Raw genomic sequence first — 16,371 nt, forward strand, 5'->3', positions numbered from 1 at the left:
ATGAGTATGAGGTCAAATTGATTTGTTAACAAATTCGATGGAGTACATTTGGAATTTAATTTCGATTCTGAATTTATTATATTCTTTTTATTTGGGTCAAAGTATTTGATTTTTTTAAAAAAAATAATATAGGAAGTAATAAATAAAATCATACTAATCGAATTTGAAATTTATTAATGTTCTAAAAAAATATAATCTAAAATAAGCATTAAAAGAACCTTAAATCATTCTCAATATGAAATCACACTAATTAAAGAAAAAAAATACTTTTAGAAATTTTTCAAAATTTCTACCATCAAATCATAAATCCAAACATAATGTAGATTTAATTTCTTTTCGCCTTATTACTAACTAAACCTTCAAATTAATTTTTGCAAACTAATTCGTAGTCAATATAGTAAAATTTTGAGTCTAATTTTATAAATTAATTGGGATAATTACACTTTCCTCCCATAAAATTTATTGTAATTATATGTAGATCTCATATAGTTTGAGGAATTACATATAACATCCCTAAGTTTGCTTCAATTTAATAAATAAGTCTATTTGTTAATCAAATTCACCGAATTTTCTGATATTAACAAAAAACTGAATGAAAATTGATATTTACTTTCTATTGATTTTTTATCACTGACTTATTGCAGGAAAAAATTATTTTTTGATTAACTACCCTTTTAACGATAAAAATATATCTTACCACATGCAATAACGCGTGAAATTGTATGAGATTAATTGATCATAAAAAATTTTATTTGGCCTGCAATAAATAAGTAATAAGTCAATCGAGAATAAATATATATCTTTTTCTATTTTTGTATTAACATCAATAAATTCAATAAATTTTAACTAATATAAGAACTTATTTATTAGATAAAAATAAATATTAATAATATTAAATATAATTTTTGGAATTATATAAAATTTATGCATAATTACGGCAAATATGGTTGCCGAGTATAATGGAAAGGTCTAATTAGTAATTTCCTTCTTTCCATCTTCAGAACCAAGTTATTGCGAACATTTGATTTGATAACATGGCAAGTGAAATGGCAGGTCGGAACTTCCGGCTGAGGGGCCGGCGGCCGGGAAGAAGCCTCCGGGCAGGCTGCAGAGGAAGTGGACGTTTTGGTTTGACAGCCAGTCGAAGCAAAGCAGGGCGTGACGCAGGGAACTTCACTTCGCAAATTCTACACTTTCGGAACCGTAGAAGAATTCAGGTGGTGCGTTTTACTAAACCCTCTAATAAGTTTGTGGTAATTGATTAAAGCTTCTAGCTTTACTTTTTTATTGTGATATTACTGGTTGTGAAGTGTTACTTTTCGAAGTATTCTAGCGTTCAAGGATCTTTTCCTTGATATGGGCAAGAAGTAGCCTTATTTTGTGCCGAGTTTTTTAAATTAGAGATTGGTTTTTTGAGGAAGGACGAATTTCCATTTCCTCTCCTGTGGCTCTTATGTTAATTTATGCATGGAGATGCAGTTTTGGATGAATCTCTGGAGCTGTTACTGAAGCTGGTCTTGTCTCTAAGAACCGTAACTGGGGCTCGGAGGGAGCTATATGTTTGATATGTAGAGGGGATGTCCTTGGGGCTAATTGGACTTCCATAAGCATCTGTTGGGTGTAGACGTTAAAAGGAAAGTTGTTTAGAGAATATCATTGAGAAATTTAAATGAAGAGGAGTTCAAGGAAGGGAAAGAAGAAGAAGAGAGCGTGATACCCTCGAACCAGCTTGGAAATTTACAAAACACATCCTTAACCTCTGATAAGAATCGTCTCTATTCAAAGAAAGAGATGACATGTAATAGAACCAAAAGGTTTAACTAGGACCAGGAGGTTAAAGTCCAAGTAGGAAGCTCATGAATAATTGATTGTTAGACCAATCCCGCATTATTTAGATGCCAGTGGTTATTGGAAGGAAATACTTTAAAAGTATAGTGAAAGTAGTAAAATGATTTTAAAAGTGAGTATGGAACTAGGACACATACTTCATTCCAACAGTTCTGAAACTTCTTAATCCGGAACGTACATGCTTGTGCCTAAGTTCTGCTTTGTGATACATGCAAAGTATGCAGTTTGGGTTTTACATTAACCGAGTCGGAACTATTCTTTAGTAGATTTCTAGCCATTTTGAGTATTGAGGATCTTGATTAGTTGACAATCCTAAAATCTTACTAACTTGGAATTGATGTCGTTTTCCTCCTTTAGAAGTTAAACTAGAAAATAAACGATAAAAGAAGGAAAAAAGAATACATGGTAAAGAAATTATTGTAGCTGGTCAAAAGTTGAGAATTTTTCTTTTTTGGTGAAAGACAATAGATTAGAAAACAAGAGCAGCAGATAAAGGAAAGTAAACAGATAGAAGTAAAAAGGAGAAGATGTAGGAAACTGATAACCAAAAGTCTTAATTTTATGTCTGAAAAATGCTTTGCGCTTGGTGTGTTTTTCATTAAAACGATATTACTGTCGTTTGTTGTAGTTTATACAGTTGTATTTCAAATATATTGAAATAAAGTAAATCAGAAAAACCTATCAGGCGACATGGATAAGCAATCTTTTAAGTTTCGTGCATATTAAAATAAACACATAAAATGGTCCATGAATATATATGATAACCCCTCCTTGTATGAAGGTCTATTTATATTTCTTATCAATTAACTCTATTCTTTTTAATATAATGACTAAGTTAGTTAATTTATTATCCATTCATTTCACAATAATAGATGTATTTTCGACTAGGCATGGTCTTTTAGATTAAAGTTATATGCAAGTTTACACCATTGTCCTCGTAGCTGGTTGAGAGCTTGTGGTGTCACCTCATTAGTTACTTCTATTGAGAGGTTCGGAGAAAAAAGTAAAAGAAAAGATTGTAGAGACTAGAAAATACATCTTATTTCTGGACATCCCGGAGATAAGAGTATATGAGAAGCAAGTAATAAAGTTCAAAGATATCAAACTACATCACCTATGTTATGGTCTAAAAGACATATTACCAAACTTAAAACTTAAACAGCTGACTTTGTCATGTGCTAAAAAGGGCATCCATTGTTGGATGGAGTTATATATTAATATTTATGTGACTATATAAAAATATATTCTGATTTAATGCATTGAATAAAAGTGTGAATCTGAAAATTAGTTTGGGTGATAAGATTCTTGACATTCCGTTTTGGTCAGTTTGTTGGTATAAACTACGTATTAGAACTTTCTCATCATGTACTAACTAACAAATATATACATATATACATATATATATGCTAATATATATTTAAATAAATAAATAAATCAGCACTTTAACCAAACTGGTGACTACTTTTTCATGTAGGCTCTAGAGAGACTAAGCAAAAAATTATTCTTTGTTTGACCTATTGTGAATTTTTATTGGTACTAATGGTTGTAAGTTCAGTTCATTGTGCAATGTGAAAAACCTTCTTAGTAGTTCGTTTTTCGTTTTCTCTATCTCTTATAGTTTTTTTTGTCAAGATCTATGCTTTGGCAGTCATAACATTTAGGTCTACAAGTAATTGATGTAACAAGGTTTTGGTTCATAATTTTCTTGACAATCTTTTTGTAAATTGAGCTGAAATGCGAGCACGTTCCTCTAAATAGGGTTTGCACTTACAATAAATACTAGATATAGTGAGTGTTTGCGATAACTTTGGAAAAGTGTTTTTCAGCTTCTGGCTCCAACAAAATACTTTTGAGGTATTTGGGATGCTAACTTTTGCATTTGAAACTGCTAAAAAAAATGCTTTTAGGCCAAAAGTTAGAAGCACCTTACCTTGGGGGTGGTGGGGTGCTTCAGTTGCTTTAGCTTTTTTGTAAATAAATCCAACTTTATTTTTTATTACTTTATCCTCATTATGATAATCTTGATTAAGCTGTACCGTTTTTAATTTGTTTTTGAAGTTGCATATTTAAAGTTGATATTGGAGTTTTCAAATAATTTGAATAAATAACAATAATCAAATTTACACTCACATATTTAATATTTTAGAATTATATATTTTATTTGCTATATTATCTAATTATATTATTCCTATATCATTAAAAAAATTTAAGCCAGATGGCTATAATTAATTAATAAAACAATATTTTTTTGCAATCATGCAAGTTTAATTATTGTATATGAATCAACAATTATATCACTTAGTGGGAGCATTAATAAATTAAACATTCAGTTTTTTTATTAATATTTTAAAAAAATAAAATATGAAATATACTAATCGAAATAAAATCTATAACTTTTTGTGAAAAAATATTTATTATTGATAAATGACAAGTGCAAACATAGGCAAAAATAGTATTTTTCTAACACATGGGGATAAAATGGTTTTTAATAAATTGAGTTTGTTTTAGAAGTGATTTTTCCCCAAACATTATCCAATTTAACTTTTGTGTGCTGTTCACTTTTTCTACAAACACTATACATTTTTTATTCTGCTACAATTTCCAACCTCTTTCCACAAATCACTTCTCGGAAAAGCAGAAGTTTTCACGAACACTTCCACAGCACAATGATAAGCCACTGTCATAAATTCCTTATCTTTCTTTGTAGCATACTGGCTTGATGAATGGCAGTCCAAAATTATCCAGAAATGTATGGATGCTAGACCAGTAGCTACAGCAGTAAACGATTTGATTTTGGAGTAAGATATAAATCAATTGTCTTTGTCTAGGGAGTAAGTATATCAGCCCAAATTAAATGGTATTTAAATTTCAACTTATTTATACTTGCATAAAAATAAGAGCTGTGTTCTTAAAACAATTTGACCTGTTTGTTGTTTGGGAATGGTCTTTGTTGATTAAATGAATTATTTCAGTCTGACTAAGAAGCAATTTGATATTAATCACTCATGATTGTGGTTGTAAAGTAATAGGAATTCCAATATTTCTTATGTTTTTCAGTAGGTTAGAAATTTTTATAATTGCTTGTTTAAATTTTGAAGGCAGATTTTTTGCTTTTATGGTAGAGTTATTAAGGACTTGAATGGTTGAATTTTAGGAAGATGCTTTTGCGTGATTGTGGTAAGAAATACCAGAGCCATAATAAATCGTAATCTATCTCTTGAAAACTAATAATTAGATTTGACGTTTGACTGGAGGTAGCACAACGCATTCAATATGTCATTTGTTATGAGAATCTTGTATGTGCATATATAAATTTCGTGCTCCTTTACAAAGGCCTCATCCTTTTCTCGACCTTGTCTTCTCCTCTTGCTTATCCATTTGTTTTGGTCAGCCCAAATTCTTTTGTCAGTTTGATGTTTCACTCCATTTCTCTGAATCTTTCCGTGTGTTTCTGAGTTAATCTGTATTGTCATGGCCTTGTCTTGGAGTGAGTTGAGCACTGATCATAAAATTGTCTTTCTACTTGAAGGTTTAGCGAATAAGAAAAATCAGCATACACCAATTGCCTGTCGCTTATGTGATGAAATTTTCTTTGACAACAAAAGGCTTGTAAACCACTTCCAGTCTCATTTTCATCGAGATGGAACTTTTAATCCAAGATCACTGGTTGGAAGCTCTGTGTCACCGGAGAATGGTATAAAATTCTATCAGGGTCCTTCGCAATATAATCATTCTTTGTCAGCGCCAGTGGATGTTTGTAACTCAATTGCAAATGGTCACCTAGGGCCATGTGCTTGGCAAAACATTCCCCAAAACCCAGCAAGTGTATTTCTGGGTAAGTATCAGGTTTCACCAATGTCAAAAGATTCAACCAGAATGAGTGGGCCTACCTTGACCCATGGGTCTCATTCCTATCCATCACCATCAATTTTCTGCTCATCCATAGGCCCTGGTGCATTTGCCTCGCCACTTAACCAGTCCTCGAACTTCCATTCGAGATTTGCCTCCCAGACTACTGGACCACAAAACTTTCGTTCTACTGTAAGGCCTATATCACCTGGTGTCTTTACTTCACGAGCTACCCAGATCTCCAACTTCCATTTCCCTATGAATCCTGGTACATCTGCTTCACAACTTATCCAGCAATCAAGCTTCGATTCACCCAACAAAGGTGCCTGTGCTTCAGAATCTGTTGCAGGTACCAGTTGTCTTGCTCTTGATGCAACAACCAGTTATCTCCCTCAAACAGCTGTGGAAAATCAGGTTGAGGGTCCTTTCAATGGCTATACAAAGCCATATATCATGGAACTAGAACAGCCCATTGAAGAGATGAGGGGCCATACTGACGTGGGTGGTAATAGCAACCTTGATGAGATGGATCTCACCTTGAAACTTTAATAACTGTCATTTGTATTTCTAGTGGATAATAAATGGACTTGAGAGTGTCTTAGTTTGAATATTTCTTCGTTTTCTTCTTAACATCATGACATTCAGATGTTTGCTTATCTAATTATTTATTATTGAGTTCTCCGTGAACAAGGACTCTTTTGAAAGGTTTAATGTCCACTAGATTTTTGGACACATAATAAAGTGATTACTTTAGCACATTTATGGATTTTCCACCCAAAGGAAATGCACATAGTTCTTTTACTCTCTATGCGTACGCATAGTCTATTATTTATCTCCGTTCTTATTTCATTGCAGTAAGCCCAAGCTCCACCGTAGAGCATCTATTATTTATCATCACATGTTTTTTATCACACGACTGAACATCTTAGATTGGTTTATCTCTCTTAGTTAGGTGTGTTAAATGTTGTCTGGATTTTCTATTAACTTATACAATACAAGTCTGACAATGATGGCAGCTTCATTCTCCTATCTTCACTGTTTTATTCTTTTATCTATGTTAATAACCCTTCTGTAGGACTTCATCTGAGTACCGGATTCTACTCTCTATGATGATATTCAAAATATTAACCTGAATAAGAAAATTTTCCATCATTTTTTGGAATATTTACTTGTTTCGTGAAGCTTTCTGCCAATATTAGAGCAACAGTCTCTTACATAAGAATTTAGGATAGATTTTGAAATGTTGGGTTTATATATCCTTCATTTCAAATGTCACCTTTACATCTGTTCTTTCCTCTCTGGAAAAGGGAATCCACTTGATGAAGGATGTGTGTTAAGGCCTTAATTTCCATGTTACTCTTATTTCTTTGTTGAACAGCAAGACAAAGGAACTAAAAGTGCATCTTTAAGTTTAAATGCTCTTCAAAAAACTAAATCCCTTTGTTCAGTAATATAAGCACAGAAACAAAAATAGGGTTACTGCGAGTTACTTGGAACAGCTCCTTATTGCTTTTCCTGAATGCTTAGATTGATCGAGTAGGTTAGTAGACAGTTGATTTGTCATACTCTTTCTTACTGGAACTATAGGGAACTAGTAACTACAGTAAATGGTATAAAGCTGTCATTACACGTGAAGGAAGATGGTTCTCTTGCAGTTATACTTTTACCGCCAGGTTTCCAGACCCAACAACTAGCCAGGAAATGCTGACTTCCACTTATTCAGAGCTGAGTGGAGCACCCAAGTTTTCTGATGGGGGCAAGTAGGCTGTTACTAGAAGCCGAAAGGCTGATCTGGATAACTCGCGGCCTGAAATGACAAGAAAACTTTACATCTTCTGTCCTTGTTCCTAAGTGTCTGAATCTTGATAAATGAGTACTAAGGGCTTCCCCTTGTGTAAGTTAACCAGGTCATTGCAGATGTGTCTTGAGCTACGTGCCTTCTTTTGTTACTATGTTTTTCCTGTTCTACTGCAGGATAATTTCAGGTGGAAAAGACCAGCAAAAAGTCGAGACAGTGTATGAAGTTCCCCTTACCATATTGTTGAAACATTTCCGTTTCCATTCCACAAAACATGACACAAAAATCTGCTATTAGTTTAAGCTCTTATGTACGGCATGTCAATCATTAATATTCTGTTTATCAAATGCATTTTGTGTTATCAATTTGTGTAATCTGATTGATTACTTACGTTATTCATCTTCCTTTTATCAATCATTTATAGTTTATATTTCAGATATGATTCTGTTTCAATTTGTGATTTACAGCACCACTGAAGAATGCAGCTGGACTAATGAGTCAAAACATTCATCTCAGATTACAAGGGAACTCAGCTGAAGAAGGTATATGCTTCTGAATTTTATCAGTACAATCTAAAACATCTGTATATTGAGATAATGAAAACATTGATATAATATGGCCATGATTTCTTTCATGCAAGAAATCCAAGCCTTTCTCCATTTTTCTTTGCTAGTCGAATGAGCCCTTGTCGTTGTTTTGCATCTGCTCCTATGGATTTACAGAACTCGGTAATCACCTGAAAATTTTGATGGATTCTGAGAATTAGCTAAAATCATTTACAATCTTTTGGGAATAGTTAAGATTATTGCTCATAGACATAGGTGTGGGAGAACATATACTCTTCTGATTCAGTTCTATTACTACTACCTGCGGAAAAATGGTTTGTAAGACATAGATAACATGATTCTGACATTTTGAAGCTCTCAAGCAGAGAGTAATTCTTAGTAAGTGGCCTAAATAATGGGATTAATTACACGTGGACCCCTTTGAAAATGCAAAATTACATTTTTTCCAAAAGAAGTGTTGAAATTATACTTACATCTCCTCCGAACCCGTTTACACCAAACCCTGTTTTTATAGGATTTGGATGAAAAATGCTGATGTTAGCAAAAGAAATTATATATACTTTCAAATTTGTCCTTCATTTATCATTCCCATGTATATTTTTGTATTTATAAAGAGATAAATGTAATATCTATATACGGAGTGAGGTTAACACCATTACATTTTTCCCCTTATAAGTACAAAATTATTACAAGAGAATGGTAAATGAGAGGTAACATTGAAAACTTATATAATAATTTTTCAACATTAGCAATTTTCGTCCAAACCCTAACGAAATAGAGTTAGGTGGATATAATGAATTTTTGGAGGGGATATAAATATAGTTTTATAACTTCTTTGGGGAAAGGTGTAATTTCGTAGTTTCAAAGCGGGAGTTTAAGTGTAATTACCCCTAAATAATATGATTTTATCATTTGGAAATTTTCAGCAAGACAGCAGAAATTCTTATATATATTATGAAAGCTGACAATATAAGTAAAACATAGCTAATTGTGATAAATTGATTATCCTTAGGTTTAGGAGAAAAATCAGAACAACTGCAACTGACACAAATAATAAATTATTTGTTTCTACATATTTATTTTAAAAAGATGCAGACAGAATATACTTGGGAAAATAATAGTAATGCCGTCATCTGCTAGATATGTCTGCACAATGTTTCAACCGTAGGCTGTAGCAGAAAATAGAACTATAAAAAGGCCAGCTTAATCAACCAATACCATAATCTAGCCAATCACAAACTGTGTACACCAGAATACAAATAGCCATCCTCATCACATGCATGCAAATGAAAAACAAACTGATTAATTCAAGTTACCTGTGAGTGCAGAGCAATGGCTTTTCCTCTAAGCTGGTTGAACCTCTTCTTCCCAATAATATTACGCGTGACAACAACAAGTGGAGCAAAAACACCCTTTCCTTCATTAACATTCTTCATCATCGGCTGTGCTCGAACTGGCCGTGCCATCCTCACCTGGGCCGGCGCTGCCTTGGCGTGCAGCATCGCATGGTCTTCCCCGGCCACGGAACTGCCCCAGCTCCCAAGAAAAGCAGAAGCAGAAACTGATGTAGCCATTGAAGAAAAGAAGGTAAGCAGCTAGCTAACTAGGCTCTAGATAGTGCTTCTTCTTGGAGAAGAAATCTTGATGAGGTTCTTGTTTTTGGGCTTAGAACTTGTGTTGGAGATTTTTCCTCTGTTTTGATGATTTTTTGATGCTATAAATATTGGAGATTTGGTGTTTAAGAGGTTGTGGTGATTGTAGTGACGAATGAAAGGTGTGAAAGAAATTGATGAGGAGGCATGTTTAGAGCCACAGAAAGGAGTGGTTGGCTAAGGTTTTGCCTTTTGATTTTCTTGTCCAACGTGTGAATTCTTATAGTTGATGGTTTGTTTGAGTTTGAAGCAGGATTTTCACATAATGGTTCCGTTGCACTTCCACCCCATTTGGAGATCTGTATCTTGTATACTACTGGTTCGTTTTCTGCCAATGGTCCCATTTTTTCGAATATTTGACACGTATATTTTCTTCTTCATGCAATTCTAGCCGTTTAATTTAGTGATAATTTTATGAAAATTTTGGGTTGAATAATTATTCGACTGCTACCACCACGCCTTTGCACACTAATGTACAAAATAAAATATTACATTAATTATTTTTTAATTTGAGGTTTTTTTAAACTTTGTGAATCTATTATGTATATTTCACGACAATATTACAAAATAATTATTATTTAGAAAGAGAAGCAAAAAAATACACAAAATGAAATAATATAATTCAAAAAATAAGGAAAATATAGGAAAAATAAAATAGTGGAACATGTGCTCTGATAATGGTGGTTATTCGATAGACCAATTATGTGATATAGACATCAAATTCTCCCATCTTCAATTACTAAATAGGATAGATAAATCAAGAAAATTAATATTTTTAAGTTTAATTAAGAAACCAAGATTTTGGAAAATGATATTTACAGCTTGGTTTGGTTGTGGATACAAATAAAAAGCTTAAATTAGTGAATCAAGTATTTGTAAAATGTACCATTTTTTGTGACTAAAATACTTTGCGTAAAGTGTTGACATTTCCTTATCATTACATGAGCGGTGGGCGTGCGAGTATTCAATCCGCAATGCCGGCCGGCCGAACGCTGCGGTCAAGTCGTCTGACGAATGTTCCAAGAACGGTGGAGTAAGAGGGTGATTGTGTTGGCTTATACTTTTGTAGAAATATTTTATATATTTTCAAAATGAGATTTTAAATAAGTTTTTAAATTACTAATAGATTTATGTAATTAATATGGTCAAAATTGAAGAAATATGTTGAAATTCTAAATGAGTTAGGAAGAAACTTCTTAGTTTGGCGAAAAAGTTTTTAATATTTTATCTTAAAATATAGGGTATATTACGTATTGTTCAAACTCCTCATCCACAATTAAGTAAGATAAATGTTTATATCATCAAGCACTCAAATGAATGGCTCAAACAGGCACATGGAATCGTTTCTACCTCCCTTCCCTAACAAAGGACCTTTGTTTCACCTTTTTATTTGAATTAAATAAAAGCTCTTATTTTTTTAAAAAAAAATGTATTATATTTCAATTGAATCTGATTTTAGGTATTGCTACCATTTCACACTCCTAATAATTAGAAAGAAAGAAAGTAGGATGGCTTTTGGACCAACCAAACCCATTTCTTGCAGCCGATCAAATCAAAATCCTACCGACCAACCATACACCGCAATCCAACCGGCCACAGTTGCCCCAAACCCTACCTCCTCTGTCTAAACCCCTTCCCCAATGCTATTACATACATACTATATTATATTTAATTATGTATTATTCCTTTATAGTACATATATCTATAAGTATGGTATATATTACAAATATATATTAATTAATATATATTTTTTAGAAAAAGAATATAACGAGCATCTTTAAATAAACAGATTATGGCATTAGGAATTTTGAATGGCAAGAACAAGATAGCTTTTGCATTGTAATTAAGGGTTAACAAAAGGGTCTTTTCTGCAATTTTTTCTGATATGAAGAAGCTTTTGGCAACTTCTACAAAAAAGAAAGAGGAACTTTTTGCAACTTATACAAAATAACTTTGGGAAATTCGTAATTTTGAAATTATACATGTGTCAGTTTCGTGGTATGAATAGCAATATATGCATTTATGTGGGTGATGAAGTGGAATTATTTATGAATAAGAGGGTCAAAACGTAAATCTAAAAAGAATTAGGTTAAATGCAATTTACCCCCTTATATTTAGGGAATGAGAATTTACCCCCCATGTGAAAAAAAAAATAGTAATTTACTCCTCCTGTATTGTTAGAAATAGAGCAAAATACCCCCTAACGCGTTATTAGTAGCATAAGCATGTTTAAAAAAAGAAGACTTAATCAGGACTTTTGTGAAGTTACCTCCACAAAGAAAGGGTTAACAAGTGCCTTTGTGCCTACCCGGTGTAGGATTTTATTTTTCTACAAAAAAATATTAAATAATAAAGAGATGTATATATTATGATAGGTCTTGTATGGAGCAAAATTATTGTGCTTCTTTGGCTCATTTGGGTCTATTTTCTTTGAACTAATTTATTTTTATGCGCATCAAATTTTATATATATATATATAGATAGGGAGAGAGAGTTGCCGGTGGGAGGGAGAGGAAGGAGGAGTAGGAGGCACATCCGAGTGCCGGAGGGGACGGGTCCGATCTAGGCGTGGGAGGGGGAGGAAGCTGCGGCCATGGGAGGGAGGAGGTGGAGGTAGCGGGGCCGCGAGGACGAGGGAAGGGAAAGGAGGATGGGGGTTGCTACGAGGAGGAGGAACGGGGAGCTGGGGTCGGCGATGGTGCGAGGAAAGGGAGATGGTGGCTGCGAGGCGACGGCGGCAGTGTGAAGATTTGAGGACAAAGAAGAAAGAAAATATTTATATATATAATTTTTATATACAAATATCCAATATTAATATATTAAACATTATTTCATGTAAAATATATATTAATATATTTAAATTAAATATATATAAATAAAATAATATTTTATTAATTAAAAAAAATAATTCAAATGCACACAGAGTCGCTGGACTGTGGGGATATTTTAATAACATACTAGAATAGATTACTGTTTTGTTTTTCATAAGAATTAAATTACTTATTTCTCGTATAAATTGCATTTTTGCCAAAAAGAATTGCAAATGAATTCTGGGATTTCCGACAGTCAACCCCTCCTCCATCTACAACTACAACAAAATACACAACTCCGAATATATCATCTGATCGAACAACCATGATTCTTTCAATTTCGCCCTAGGACTTCCATTATTCGGCTTTCTACTGCATTTTGCTCTGAAATTAGCAGCTGGTGAAGGAAGAAAAGTTCTAGTATCAAGAGAATGGCATCGTTGGCCGCCCATTTCACGGCCTCGCTCTTCCTCTGTCCCCTGGGCGTCCGCCGCCTTTTCTGTTCTGTTTCTCTCTATCTTAGGAACCCATCTCTATACAGATCAAGAATTTGGTATTTATCAGAACACAAGTGGAAAAACTTCGATCTCTATACTCTTCTTCTAGTTCTTCCCATTGCTTCATTATCCCACGTCTTCATCTTTCTTGCGTTCTCGGACAGCCCCACTTACAGATTCTCATTCTTGCAGCAGTCTCTTGTTATTTTCCTCTTCTGGGCAATCTTGATTTTGATTATTTTGAAAGAAAGTTTGGATCTTTGCTTAATCCCTGATGGTTTTATCTTCATATTTGCTGGCATTGCGTTTGCAATTGAGTCTTACATGAGTGGGAGGGGAGTTGTCGGTCTTGGTGGTGCGGTTTATGGATTTTTGGGTGGTTTGGCTGCTTTCTGCGCGGCCTGTTGCTTGTATTTGTCGGTTAGACCATCGGCTTTTTTTGCAGAGTTTTTGTTGTCCTCTGGGCTTCTTTTGAAGGGTACGTGGGTCCTGCAAGTTGGCCTATCTTTATACACTGATGCATTTGGTTTAAAAGGTTGTGATAAGATATCTGGGCAAACCTTAGCTAAAGGGGAAATTGATGTCAAGTGTGAGCTTCAGGATGACAAGTGGAGAGGCATGGTATTGATGAACTTGGTGTTTATCGTGCATGTTATCTTGGTTATGACAACCAGCTTTGTGCTGTTTGCCTTGTTGCATCAGAATAGGAACATGAGATGGGGTCAGGGAGGTGGACTCTTGCCAGCTGAGATAGGATCTGAAAGCATGTTGATGCATCCACTACCGGAACTTGAGATGGAATGAGAGGTTTTGGTACTTCTGCTGTTCAAAAATTCACTTATAAGCATTGTAACTTTAGAGCTGTGATGAAAAGAATTTTCAGTTTTATGGTAGATAGTTTTAGGTGTTGCATCATCTTTTGGATCATATTTGCAGAATATAGAATTTTGTTGATGACTTTATTCTCAAACGAAATACATTTTCGTCATCCTTTGTGAGTATAGATGCACTGAATGCTGGAGTAGGCTGCAAAAACTTCCAAAGCAATGCTGTCCTATCAAGGCTATGATAAATAACTATATACTAGTCAATTGCCATAAAATGTCTTTAGCCGTCACTACACTCCATTTGGCTGTAGAAGATAATCCTTTAATTTCAGTATTCGGTTAAAAATATTTCAAGCAGATGTTAATTCAAGTCTTAGTTCATATATATGCTTTGAGGTTCCTATTCTCCAAGTGCTGAATCAGAATCAATACCAAAGCAGGGATGAAAGACATCCTTTTCTTTAAATCCATATAATCTACATAACCGATTTGGTGCACATTAACTAATATTCCAGGCTATGAATTTCTTTACGAAAAGTTATATGACTATTGCCAACAAAAATGTTTTGTTTCTATTGAAATGCTTTAAATTCAATGCATTTGAAAGTGTTTTCAGGCAATGACTCAAAACTTGCAGTCTTCTTAGGATTATTGTCATTGATATTTGTTATCTATATACAGCTCAAAGATTGTGGACGGCAGAAGAGACAACAACCATCATTACTAATGCACACTAGCCAAATTCGCAATTCTTACATAATTGGCTGCTTCTAGCTGTTTCACAACACATCTTTACAGCAACCTCTAGTGTGTTTCAAAATATCATTCTTGCAGAATATTAGTGTTAGGGGAGTTGATACTAATTTTTTATCATTCAAGTGGTTGAGGGAGTTGGGACCTTGATGTTGACGATGTCCTGGATCAGCTGTGCTGTTCTAATATTGCCTGGCCTAAGCTTTTGATGTTGCTAGTGTATGGTTTCCAGTTTAGTTCTTGTATTGTTTGTTGCTAGCAAGTTTAAAACTCTATCGTAAAACTTATGTTCACCATTGAGCTAAGACGAAGTTGCATCACAAATTACATTTAAGTGTTTACATTATTTTATTTCATGCTCCAATCGTGAGGAAAATGTGAAAGCTTTATGCTCCAATCATTAAATCATTCTGAATGTACTACTAGGATGAGTAGTATGATTAATCTGTGAGCTTCGTTATGATGTTCTACAATAGAAATCTCTGGTTGGTTTGTAAATTTCCTCTTTCGTGCAACTTGTTCTTGTGCTTCTTTCCTCATCGATATAGAAATGGCTTTATACCATATTGTAGTGCATTGGTGGAAACTTCCCGTGCTGATGAAACCTGTTTGAAAATAAAGGTGAGAAAGAAGGAAGTAGGCGTATTCAAATTGTATGGCATGTCTTGTGGACAAATCGAAATCATAAATACAGCCATTTTGAAATACAGATATTGAATTACTTTTTGACTGCAGAACTGAAGATTTACCTTCTAAATCTAATCTTTTCTGTAATGTTTCACTTAGAACAGTCAAATAGCATATTATGATAACATGATGTTTACCATAGGTATGAAAGTAATAAGAGGCAAGATATGTTCCCATACTCATCATCAAGAAACAACTCTTCTGATCCAATTTTGTATAACTTGTTGCTCCAGAAAATTTGATGCATTGTCAGCTATCATCCCCCAAATGGCTTAAGCTATGAACTTTGATGCTTGCGCTATTCTCTTAATCTTGTTGGTGAAGTTATATTTTCAATTTTAGGATTCCGGATTGTTAACATGTTGCCCATTTCCTCAAGCGTTTACATCCTGGATCAGAACTTTAGCTTCTGCACATAGAAAAGGTGTGATGAAAAAGAGGAGACGACGGGAAGAAAGAGGCTGCCAAAATAGGAAAAACAAGAACACTGCTGCAAGAATTAAAGAGGTACTTGTTGGTTTCATATTCTGTAGCCATTGTGGACAAAATAAATTTTAAAAGCTGGCCGTGATTGTGCCTGCTACTCTAGTGGCCTCAAACAGAAAGAACCACCAGTTTACCTAACTGTCCATTGAACAGCATCCTTGCCATTCTTCTTTATGTTCATCTTCTTAATTCCATTGTTCTTTTACCCCTCACTTGTGTTTTCCATGAATTGGCTGAAAGTGAAGGAAACATTACCTTATTGATCACAAAGAAGGTGTCCTCCAATGATGAATGAGTTGGACTCGTTTATATTTCATTGAATTAGCATTCTTAGCATTTGTATCACCTTGCACTAAGAAATACACATGCCAGTACACATGAGTTAGAACCTAAAAAGAAGCGGTCATTTAGCAATTTGAATACCCTTTCGACGTGTCTGATTTGTGTAAATAGATTATAGATTAGGGGTGTAAATATAATTATCATAACCATTTTCTCTGTGGCCTTTGAGGTTAGCCACTTATGGGACCAATGTGGTCTGAGCAAGCCCATTTTTAGTTTAGGAGACAAATTGTCACTATTAACAAAGATACTATTA

The 16,371-nt window shown here is 34.1% G+C and overlaps 3 protein-coding genes across 13 annotated transcripts; 2 read left to right on the top strand and 1 right to left on the bottom strand.

Moving 5' to 3' along the window:
* On the top strand, positions 969-9,507 carry LOC105171743. Of its 7 annotated transcripts, none has more exons than XR_002287919.1 (5): positions 969-1,220; positions 5,378-7,591; positions 7,672-7,713; positions 7,963-8,037; positions 9,390-9,507. XR_002287919.1 is itself a non-coding variant. In XM_020697436.1 (3 exons), exons 1-3 carry the CDS (start codon positions 1,035-1,037, stop codon positions 7,969-7,971), a joined length of 237 nt encoding a protein of 78 aa, XP_020553095.1. In that variant the 5' UTR covers positions 973-1,034; the 3' UTR covers positions 7,972-8,138. The 7 variants fall into 7 exon arrangements, 1 of the variants encoding a protein (XP_020553095.1); XR_002287920.1 differs by having other exon boundaries at positions 969-1,217; XR_002287921.1 differs by lacking the exon at positions 5,378-7,591 and having other exon boundaries at positions 972-1,217.
* LOC105171742 (protein PROTON GRADIENT REGULATION 5, chloroplastic) lies at positions 7,987-10,047 on the bottom strand. Its single transcript, XM_011092950.2, has 2 exons — positions 9,378-10,047; positions 7,987-8,231 (listed from the first exon to the last, which is right to left on the bottom strand). The coding sequence occupies exons 1-2, from the start codon at positions 9,633-9,635 to the stop codon at positions 8,127-8,129; spliced, it is 363 nt and encodes a 120-aa protein (XP_011091252.1). The 5' UTR covers positions 9,636-10,047; the 3' UTR covers positions 7,987-8,126.
* On the top strand, positions 12,241-15,972 carry LOC105171744. Of its 5 annotated transcripts, none has more exons than XM_011092954.2 (2): positions 12,241-13,833; positions 15,630-15,972. In XM_011092954.2, the coding sequence occupies exon 1, from the start codon at positions 12,955-12,957 to the stop codon at positions 13,822-13,824; it is 870 nt and encodes a 289-aa protein (XP_011091256.1). In that variant the 5' UTR covers positions 12,241-12,954; the 3' UTR covers positions 13,825-13,833; positions 15,630-15,972. The 5 variants fall into 5 exon arrangements, with proteins under 5 accessions (XP_011091256.1, XP_011091257.1, XP_011091255.1 ...); XM_011092955.2 differs by having other exon boundaries at positions 15,667-15,971; XM_011092953.2 differs by having other exon boundaries at positions 12,241-13,827; positions 15,630-15,971.

Source organism: Sesamum indicum, linkage group LG10, assembly GCF_000512975.1.
Source record: "Sesamum indicum cultivar Zhongzhi No. 13 linkage group LG10, S_indicum_v1.0, whole genome shotgun sequence".
Classification (NCBI taxonomy): domain Eukaryota; kingdom Viridiplantae; phylum Streptophyta; class Magnoliopsida; order Lamiales; family Pedaliaceae; genus Sesamum; species Sesamum indicum.

Coding starts and splice junctions, on each gene's coding strand:
- LOC105171742 (XM_011092950.2), bottom strand. CDS start 9,635: ATGGCTACATCAGTTTCTGCTTCTGCTTTTCTTGGGAGCTGGGGCAGT. Junction 8,232..9,377: donor CCATTGCTCTGCACTCACAG/GTAACTTGAATT, acceptor CAAAATTTTCAG/GTGATTACCGAGTTCTGTAA.
- LOC105171743 (XM_020697436.1), top strand. CDS start 1,035: ATGGCAAGTGAAATGGCAGGTCGGAACTTCCGGCTGAGGGGCCGGCGG. Junction 1,221..7,671: donor ACCGTAGAAGAATTCAGGTG/GTGCGTTTTACT, acceptor GTTCTACTGCAG/GATAATTTCAGGTGGAAAAG.
- LOC105171744 (XM_011092954.2), top strand. CDS start 12,955: ATGGCATCGTTGGCCGCCCATTTCACGGCCTCGCTCTTCCTCTGTCCC.